At 37.7% G+C, this 11,109-nt stretch overlaps 1 protein-coding gene across 1 annotated transcript; it reads right to left on the bottom strand.

Moving 5' to 3' along the window:
- Positions 1–888: 888 nt before the first annotated feature.
- On the bottom strand, positions 889–4,740 carry LOC113284522 (heterogeneous nuclear ribonucleoprotein D0-like). Its single transcript, XM_026534009.1, has 4 exons — positions 4,652–4,740; positions 3,424–4,286; positions 2,186–2,966; positions 889–1,174 (listed from the first exon to the last, which is right to left on the bottom strand). The coding sequence occupies exons 2-3, from the start codon at positions 4,274–4,276 to the stop codon at positions 2,215–2,217; spliced, it is 1,605 nt and encodes a 534-aa protein (XP_026389794.1). The 5' UTR covers positions 4,277–4,286; positions 4,652–4,740; the 3' UTR covers positions 889–1,174; positions 2,186–2,214.
- Between the last annotated feature and the right edge of the window lie 6,369 nt (positions 4,741–11,109).

The raw sequence follows: 11,109 nt of genomic DNA on the forward strand, positions 1-11,109 counted from the left end.
TATCTCAATTAAAATAAATGATACATCCAAATATTGATCATGAGTTGATTTTATAATTTCCTAAAAACTATGTAATAGCATTGAGTGTTTTTTTCCTAACCATGAAAATCAAATCAAACAAACATAAAAACTTCATTTTTCTGTTTCCTCTTTAGTGCTTCTTGTTCCAAAGTACTTTTGATCTAAATGGGTGACCAGGTTCAGTAATCTTTGTTCATTAATGAAGAAAGAGATCTTGATTTCGAATAGTTATACTTGATGTTTGGGTCCTTTCCAAATTGATAATTAATTGTAACATCAAACAAATAGTAGGAATTTTCTGCAGGAATTGCTCAACTACCACGATCATAGCAATGACACAACCTCAGGAGATAACCACAACTATAGGGGAAAAACATGGGGCATGCTTTTGGCGGTCATTTCTACACATACAATACACAAAAGTCTACTTAGAGCCAGACTCGCAAAACATGGGACATCACGGTACTTGCAGCATATGATCAACTAAATCAGGAACCTACTGCAACCCATTATGTATCACACAATCCACCACATCTATTAGGACCAACTAAGCCAATGCACTAGCAAATATGGCATCACATAGAAGTCCGCCGAAATCTTTTGAAATCACCTTCTAGAAATACATAGTATTGCCTTTTAAAACAATATGTAATTGGTGACAGAATCACGCATAATTTATTTATTTTTTAGTTTAAATCAATATAACATATTTAAAAAAGCATTGGAATTTTTTTAAAATATGATCTTTTGCTAATCGTTCGTCAGATTTTGAATGAATTTACCCGGAAGGAAGATGTAAGTAAGTTTGGAAAAAATTGCCTAAAGTAATGAATGGATTCTACTATTCTTAGATAAAAGCGGACAAAATAAAAGTAATGGCTAGATGGAATTAGAAAGTAGTATGTGTTATAGTATAAACGGCTTTCAGTAACATCTACAGAGTATGAATATTAACAAAACCAGCGGTAGACTACTACGTAAGAGCACAGCCCATGTGGCAAACAAAAACAAGCAAGCTGTAAGGAAGTTTTTAAAATTTATGGGCCCCAACAATTTGAGGCTCTAGCCTCTGGCCTACCCCACATCAAAAGAAAAGTTAAGCAATGTTAAGAAGATCTTGTTAAAAGGAGAACAGCTACTGCACCACAAGCACCTGCAAATTCAATGTAGTTGCTGTTATCAGACAAACTTTACGATATGCAAAAATGCAGATTTACAATGCCTGAAGTTATAGGATGCATCTGGCGCGCAGTATAAAACAAAATGAACAAACAGGTACAGTAAAAAAGCTAATCGTAATCTACACCCTGAGAGTAAAAACTTGATTCCTGGGACAGGTCAGAATAGCAATGCATCTGCGAATGTGTTATGTTGCTAGCAGCAAATCCTAGACAAACCAGTAAGGAAGACTACGAAATTTGTTTCACCATCCCCATATATTTCAATGACATCAACTAAAGGTGGGACTCCTTCATTGATAACCAGCCTAAAAGAGAAGACCATTTTAACTATTACAAGTGGAAAAAAGCTTATTACAGCAAACTCCCAGTGCAGCAATGACTAGTTACTAAGCAGGAAATGAACAGATTTATAGCAACCAAATCTATACCATAAACCAGCCATGGGATCAATAAGGAAGCTAACCTAACAATGTAAAAGAAGACTTCTCAATGCCGTAAATTAGTAATATAACCATCCCTACCACTTAGTATTTGCTTTACCATTCTATTTATGCAACTAAAACGTCTCGTGTCACTTCCTAGAAGTTCAAATGATATAAGACTAGGGATATTGGAAGAAGTAGATGAAACAAGCATCACCTTGGCTGCAATGACCAATTGTAAGACAAAATGCCACAAAACAGGAGTTGTATTTTGTAATTAACAATAAAGCAGGAAAAATGTAGTTTAGAAACATGGCATTTCCATGGATGGAGTAAATCAACTTCCAACTAAAATGACCTCTTTCTATCTTTCTATTGTTCCTGCAATATGTTTGATTACAAAATGCACCTCTTATGACTTCCAATGACCAGTGGAAGCCGTGGCTTAAGTAAACTCTAAATTAGAAACTTAAGAAGCAGCATAAACGAACTAACCATGATAAACCAAAGCTAAGTTTACTAGATTATCTCAAATCATATTAAAAAGGAAATCCCCAGTACCTGTATGCATTTGGTCCTCCTTTGCTACTTCATAGTAGACTCCAGGGTGACACAACTGGGGTCCCTTCAGCAGTGGCATAACCTGAAAGTTGAGGAGAATATCCAGAGTAACTTTCCCCATATCCTGGCCTTGACCGCGGGCTAATTCCACCACCTTGTACACCACCAGAAGAAGATCCTCCTCTTCCACCATTCTTTCCCATATGATAACCACCGCTGTGACCATTATTACTCTCATTTTTCTTAACCTCAACTAGTTTGCCAAACAACTCATGAAACCTCTTCTGCATTACATTCTCTACAGCTTCCTCAGAATCAAATGTGATAAAACCAAAACCTCTATGTCTATCTCTTGAAGGAGTATACGCAATAACAACATCAGTAGTTCTACCAAACTTCTCAAAATAAGCTTTAAAATCTTCCTCAGTCAAGCTATAAGGTAAACCACCTACAAAAATCTTCTTTGTCCTAAACTGACCATTATTATCATTACTCTTGTTAAAACCCTTTTGGTTGTAAGGGTTATTATGTCCAACCCTAGGTCTGGGAACTGCAGTGACAACTCTAACCAAACTTCCAAGAATAACATGTTTTTCTAAAACAACTCTATCAGCTACAGCTGGATCTGAGAAGAGAACATACCCACAACCTCTTGAACTACCTGTATCCTTGTGTTTTACAATCCTTGTCCCCACAACTTCACCAAACTTCTTAAAATGATCTTCCAAATTATCTTCATTGACTTCCACTGAGAGTCCACCCACAAAAATCCTCCCTTCTCCTGAATCCATCAAACCAACACCCAAAAATCAGCCAAAAGAAAGAAAAAAAAGACTCTTGGTAGCTTCAACTTGTAAGAAAGTAAAGTCGATAAATAGTGTATGTTGAAACCACCCCCAAAGAAAGTAAAGTTGATAAATCTAAAAAAATCTTCAAACCAAAAAAAAAAAAAAAAGAGAGAGAGAGGGAGGGAGTCAGTGGCAAAAACTAGAATAGAAACATGGCATTTCAACACCTGGCAGGAATTCAAATTCCCACTAAATGTCATGTTTCTATCTTTTAATTGTTCCTGATATATGTTCAAATTATACTTGCAAGAACTCAACTTCCTTTTCCAATGACCAAAGTAAACTCCAAATTAGAAAGTTAAAGAAGCAACATATACCAACTAACCGTGTTAAAGCAAACTAAGTTAACTAGATTATCTCGAAATGTATTGAAAAGGAACTCCCCGATACCTGTATGCATTTGGTCCTCCTTTGCTGTTGAATCTGATGCAACATCATCATCTGAGAGTTCGTCAAACCAAAAGTCTTTCATATCCGATTTCAATGGTTTAGTTGCGCCCAGGGGACCACATGCAGGTCTGCTGCATATCAAACACTTGCCAGAAACACTACCAACTGACAAGGCCGAGTTTTTCAGTTCCGAGGCCTTCAAACCCTCATCTACACCCCAATTTGTAGCAACACTCTCACCCAAGGTTTCTGATAATGAAGGCCTTATTCTGCTAACGGGACCCCATGCAGGTGTGTTAGGTATCACATTCCCCTCACCAATAACACCGGAAACACTACCAACTGACAAGGCCGAGTTTTTCAGTTCCGAGGCCTTCAAACCCTCATCCGCACCCCAATTTGTAGCAACACTCTCACCCAAGATTTCTGAATATGAAGGCCTTATTCTGCTAACGGGACCCCATGCAGGTGTGTTAGGCATCGCATTCCCCTTACCAATAACACCGGAAACACTACCAACTGACAGCTCTTGCGCCTTAGAATTCCAATAATCTGCAGAACTTGGCTTGTCATCAACACTCTCACATAAAGATTCCGATGAAGCTGATGACAATGTACAATTTGCTTCACGTTGAGTGGTAATAACGGCAGATGCAGCATTAGAGCAGTTCTTCAACTTTTGACCATCACAAAGAATTTCAGCAGCCCTATCTGGATCACGGCCAGCCTTGCAATAGGCAGAAGCTATCTCCCTAAGAGAAAATTCTGAACTAAACGCATCAATCAACGCTTCCAAAACTTTTGTTTCCCCAGAATCAGACTCCATCAATGCCCTATAGACAGATGCTTCCATCTCAAAAGTTCTTCACATAAACAAACAAACAAAAATCTTAGTACTAGAAAACAAAAACAAACCAAAAACAATATCTCAACACGGTTCCCATTCATAGGTCAGGGTTTCGAATCTCTGTAAGGTCAGAAAAGTTAAAATTTCTAGAAAGATTCATAAGAAACTAAACAAAAAACCTGATTATCTGGTATAAATTGATCAAACTACACTCATTTTTACTCCATTTAGATTTCAGTCGCACAACTACACTCACTAATTTCATGTTTAGGTCAAGTTAAAAAAAAAAAAAAAAAAAGGTGATATCATCAAATGTTGTAGTGAAATTGAACAAATGAAAGTAACATGTATAGATTAAGAAGCTAAAATCTGATAAATTACCTGAAGAAATGCTTTACTTTACTCTTCTTCTTCAGTAGGGTTTTTTTTTTTTTCTGAGCGGAGGAGATATTTTGGGATGAGAAAAAGGTTTTAACTTATGACTGGTGGGTTAAGTGAGTGATCACATGGAGAGAATAAGACAAGAGTGATGAGTCAAAAGTGTTCTTTTTGACTTTGGCTGACCACCAAACTACCGAAGTCAGAATGTGAGAGAGAGTGCTGCCAGACTTGTTTCTCTTAGGCGGGTTCCTACGGGGGTTGCAAACCGGCCAGTTTGTCAGTTTTGCATCCATTATGGAGCTGATAAAGTGGCAAATATGTCTGCCTAATTGACAAATTTGTCAGTTAGACAAGGTAGGTGTAGTATCGACTGCTCGGTGGAAACTACATCGTCAGGTGGATTTGATCCAACGGTCATAAATCCTTCTCTCTATAGATACCCAATAGTAAATTCATTTCAACTCACACCTTCTTCCTATGTTTTTTAGATTTTCCAATTTTTGAAAATATGAAAATGGTTTAGTTAATAGAAGAGGCAACATGTTACCCAAAATCAAATAATTGAACACCGAGTTAATGTGCAAAATGAAATAAAAAGAGTAAGAAGTGCAAGAATTGCATATCAGCGCAATGTTGGTATTGTAGAAGATGAATGCATCTGCAGGAATTATGTTTTCTTCACTAATCATCCCTTCGTTGACGGCGCACTACAGGCCACTCCGTTTTGGGGACGTGTTTTACAAAAATTTGAAGAACAAACAATGAAGCTGAACAATCATTATGCGCTGGTGTTGGAGGCGTGGTTTGTTGGATTTTCTAAGAACGTTAAAAAGTATATTATTATGATAAGGGAAGCATCTCGAAGCATGAAGAGTGATGAAACTCTGCTGGACATTGAACAAAGATGTCGTGCAGAGTGGCTCTGTAATTAACAACATAAAGGGGTTCCGATATGAAAGTTGTTATGAAATCTTAATAGTGTTGCCCAAATTTAATCCAATTTATATGTTTTAATTTCTTAATTGTTAACTTAAGCATGAATGTAAAGGTAGATTTTCATTTATCAAACAAAAGTACAATTACATTAAATGATCATCCCATAAAAGAGTGATTACATTAAAAGGAATTACATCTACTAAACTAAGTGTTTCCAAAGATATATTCCCCTATGCATGTTTGATCCTCCGAAAACTCACCATCTTGAGTCTGAGATGGTGGTTGAGTAGCATCAGGCGATTCGTAACCTTGATATGTCACCCGAGATGGTTGAATTGGATGAGTAGGTGCTTGAAATGGGTGAAATGTTGAAGTGCTTGTTGGAGTATACATTGACCTAAATGCATCCATATTTACACGACCACCAGGGGTAAGTACAGGACCTTGGGGCATGAAACCACTAGGGCTTCGGAATCGGATATCTGTCATCTCAATGTCTCATCTTGCTGCTGCTACTTGAGTGTTTTCCACTATATTTGGAGCAAAATGATGACTTGTTTAACTGCTACCTGATGGGACATACCCATTTGACAACTTGTTCCTACCGGAGTCTTAGAAAATTCAGAAGTGATCAAATTCTCCATCTAAAGCTGCATTTCTCTCAAGTGAAAATTCTGGAATCCATCGAGAAGAAGCGTTAAAAGTGTTCAACTTGTTCTGATACTCTTATGACGATGCTACCACACCTTAATATGTATACCTCTATTGTAGACCTTAAGTACTAAGTGGAACAATAACAATATCTCCAACGGGAGATAAAGTCTGTGTTAGAGCATAGCTCCGTCGACCTCGCATGCGTTGCTATCTCAAGCATGTTTGTCAATGTTAGTGATCAAAATTATGAGTCTTGATTTCTAGATTACATAGCTAAGCCTCGGACTAGGATAGAAAAGTGTATTTGAGCTCAAGGACTTCATGGCGATTCATCATACAAAGACGAAGATCTACTCAAGGAACCGTGGAACTTCATCAATAAAAAGGTATGTGGAGACTTGAACTTATCTATCACTCAAGCATGTTTGTCAATGTTAGTGATCAAAATTATGAGTCTTGATTTCTAGCCTACATAGCTAAGTCTCGGACTAGGATAGAAAAGTGTAGTTGAGCTCAAGGACTTCATGGCGATTCATCATACAACGACGAACCCTACTCAAGGAACCATGGAACTTCATCAACAAAAAGGTATGTGGAGACTTGAACTTATCTATCACTAAAAAGTCTATCTCTTCTATTTCCTACTTCTTATGAGACAAAATTCGTATGCTATATAGACCGGATCATACACATTTGATATTTCGAGCCGAGTATATCTCGCCTATCTATATCTCGAAATCATGTGTTGGTAAAGCGTTTCGCTTTGATCAAGTTTATCTTCACCTAGTGATGAAAGTCATGAAAAGTTTCAATTACTTTGAGAATTGCTCTGACGTGAAACGGTATGTGAATAACGGCTATATAACGTCCTCTGAGAATGTCTCAATGATTGGAATGAGAGTTTATATTACATAACCTTGTATTCCTTAATCCGAAGTTTTCGAACTTTGTTGATTGAGAGAAAACCGTAGGAATTGGCATTGTCAAGTCCGCGAACACAGTCCGCGAACTGACGGAAGTTCTCGTACTGAGAATTTTTGTTGGGATTTTCCAAAAACTCGTTTGCGTGTAAGTCCGCGAACTGGCGAAAGTCTCTTTGCCGAGATTTTCTGCTGAGTTTGGAAAACTCCGCTGGTTGTCTTAAGTCCGTGAACTTGTTTGTGAGCTTAAGTGGTTATGATATAAAGATGTGCTCTGAACATGAAACATTAAATTACTAAGGAATGCTTTATGCAAACCGTGGCTATAATGCTCATGAGCCGATTCAAATCGAATCGAATCATCTTTGTTTCAATTGTGTCTTATGTAGTTACATAAGATCTTAGAGCAGTTGAACAACTCTTTAACTAGTTCATTTGAGTCACTTGAACTAGTTATGGTGAAAAAGAACAAGGTTAATATGAAATGCTCATATGGTTAACCTTTTGGGTTACTATGTTGAACTAACATACACGTACACGTTTGGGAATGGTTTTCGCAAACCCAGTAAACGTCTACCCAAGTATGTATGGCAAGCAAAGTTTTTGATCTAACAGTTGAGAAATATTAGCTTGAATCTAAATCAGGTTTTCATCTAACGGTGAATATGGATTGCTTTGTAACTAAGGAAAAACCATGATTTGAAGGTTATATAAAGGAGACATCTAGCATTGTGCAAAACTAATCCCCACACGTCTGTGTGATACTAGTACGATCGCTAGAGTTGATTCTCCTTTAACCTTTGGTTATCTTCTCTAAAACCAGGTTAACGACTTAAAGACTTCATTGGGATTGTGAAGCCAGACCGATACTACTTTTACCGTAGTTGTGTGATCTGATCTTGTATCTTTTATCGTATAGGTACAATCGATTGATTGTCTTGAGATCGTGAGAGTTCTCTGATAGGAAAGATAAAGAAGTCACAAACATCTTCGTCTCACTGTTTGTGATTCCTCGACAAACCTCCTGTGTAGTCAGGAAGAATTATAGAGAGGTGATTGATTAATCTAGGCTGTTCTTCGAGAATATAAGACCGGATTATCAATTCCTTCCTGTTCACCTTGATTTCATATCTTAAGACAGAATAAAACCTAGGGTTTATCTGTGGAAGACATATTTATCCTTTGATAGACTTTTCTGTGTGAGACATATTTGTTTATTATCAAGTCTGCGATTTTGGGTTGCGCCAACTCTTGGTTGTGGGTGAGATCATCTAGGGAAATCAAGTGCGCAGTATCCTGCTGGGATCAGAGGCGTAGGAATACAACTGTACCTTGGATCGGTGGGAGACTGATTGGGGTTCAAATATAGTCCAGTCCGAAGTTAGCTTGGAGTATGATAGTGTTTGTAGCGGTTTAATACTGTGTGTATTCAATCTGGACTAGGTCCCGGGGTTTTTCTGTATTTGCGGCTTCGTCGTTAACAAAATTCTTGTGTCTGTGTTATTTCTATTTCCGCATTATATTTGTTATATAATTGAAATAATACAAGTTGTTCGTTTGTGATCATCAATTGGAAATCCAACCTTTGGTTGTTGATTGATATTGATTGATCCTTGGACATTGGTCTTTGGTACCGTCCAAGTTATTCCTTGTGTTTGATAATTTCTATTAGCTTGAGTATATCAAAAACAAGAGAGAGATATTAACTCCTTGAGATACTTCTATCTATATTGAGTCTGACTGTCTAGTTGATTCTCTAGCAAAGTATTTCGGAATTAGTCCATACATATTGCTAAGAGAAATATTGGGTGGTGTTCTTAGACCCCCGCTTTTTCAATTGGTATCAGAGCAGGAAAACACATTAAAGACCTTACAAGTCTGAGTTTGTAGCGATCTGATTATGGACGAGTCTATCTCTAATAACGTACCAGTTCAGAAATTACCAGATGATTCTAAAAGCTTGGATTCCCCTGAGAGAACTGTCACATCTAAGTCAATATCCAAACATTCTCTTGATGTAAAAACTGTTGATTGGGAAACTCTCCTAGAAGAACAGTTGGATGAACTTTCTGATGAAGGTGATTCAGATATTGATAGAGATGTTGATGAGGAAGTCTCAGAGTATGTTAGTTTTTGGATTCGTGGAAGATGAAGAAGATTACAACTTCTCATGTCTCACCTCTTCTGACTCCTTGATAGGTGCCAAATATTGCATTATTTCTGTATCATTTTATTGGCACTTATCCCTTTTTGCATACCATAATTCTCCCTTTTGTAATGAATTTTGTATTTTACTCTCCTCAAGGATAAATACTTAATATTGTTTAATTTTGCATTTTTAGGTACCAAATAAAGACTAGATGAGTTGCGGAGCGAAAAGAGCAAAGACACAGGAAAAAGCCGGCGGAAACTCTAGCGGAAAAGAAGTGAAGAATGTGGTATGGAAGAATCAAAGATGAAAATGGGCTTAAAAAGGAAGAAATTGTTCTTAAAGAAGAAGTGGGCTCAAGACTACCTAAGCCCAAACCCATTTCCTAAACCCAAAATCCAAACCCAAACCCGTTTTTCCCTTCAGCCGTCAGATTGGATCCATTCCATCATCCTACGGTCGCTCCACATCCATCTCCACCGCGCCGTTGGATCATTTCCTCATCTTTTCATCCAACATCTTTCCTTCGCTGACATCAAAATTTTATGAGTCCTCTCAACACCATAACCTAGAATACCTATACCCCAACCAAACACATCCTAACCCTAATCCCATCGACCCCAACTTCTTCTTCTTCCCCCTTTTCTTCTCTTCACAGCCGAACCACCACCTGCTCCGCCACCAACTTCCTGTCGCCGCAACCACCACCACTCGAGCTCTCAAATCACTAACCCATCACTACCCCATCATTATTACCAATTTCACCAACTATATGGCCTCCTAATCTCTCAATTTCACGCCTCACCCATGTCAGGAACCCTAGAGGTGAAATTGATAAATTAGGCCGGAATAGAGTTGTAATCACAGCATGGGAAAAGCAGGAGAAGACGAGGAGGAAGCATGGGTCGAAGCTCTCAAGTGTTTTCAGTGATTAGGTAAAACTTAATTTAAATTTTTGGTAAACCCTAATTTCACTGTTTTAGGGGTTTTTGGTGGAAAGTTGTTATATGTATAAATTGACGTCTTGGGTGTGAGATTGAAGATACCTGGACTAGCCAGTGTGTCATTAGGTTTAATTTTAGGTTTTTATTTTTGTATCTCAATTTCTATTCTATCAACAGTGCATATCAATTTGGTTTACCATGTTTGTTATGTTCTAATCTATTTTGCTAGGGTTTAGATGAAACCCTAGCTTTCTGCTATGTTATTCATGTTATATGATTTATTCTTGAATGCTTAAAATGTTGTATGATAGATTTAATCTCAGTGCATCAATACTCTGCGCTCACAATGTATGTCAAGCATCCATTGTAGTTAGGATAACATTGTGTTGATTGAACTGCAACTCATGTTTGATAGATATTGTTAATCCTTTGACTAGTTGTGCTTGATTAGACAATTAGTGCTCCTGGTTAATACTTTAGTTGCGATTGAACTATCCATTGGTGAAACACCTTAGGTAAGTGATGGACTTGACACTTCTTCCTTATCTGTTACAAGGACAAGAGTATCATACTCAGTTGAATGCTTAGTATAGGGATAGAGGTCGATTCAAAGCCTAGCAGTCCCTCCCATATCCCAAATTCCTTAGTCATTGTCACTGTAGGTTAGAAATTAGTTAGGAAAATATTAGAAAAACACATCAGTTCCCTCCTTGTCCCTGAGGATTTACCCTGCTTATTTACTAGCTATAACAGCCCTGTATACTTGTAGGAAAATTAGAACATAGTTTTAGGTATAATTCCTTAGCTATCAAGTTTTTGGCGTCGTTTCCGGGACTCGGTAGCGGTGCTGTGTAG

This window comes from Papaver somniferum, chromosome 5 (genome assembly GCF_003573695.1).
Source record: "Papaver somniferum cultivar HN1 chromosome 5, ASM357369v1, whole genome shotgun sequence".
NCBI classification, from domain to species: Eukaryota; Viridiplantae; Streptophyta; class Magnoliopsida; order Ranunculales; family Papaveraceae; genus Papaver; species Papaver somniferum.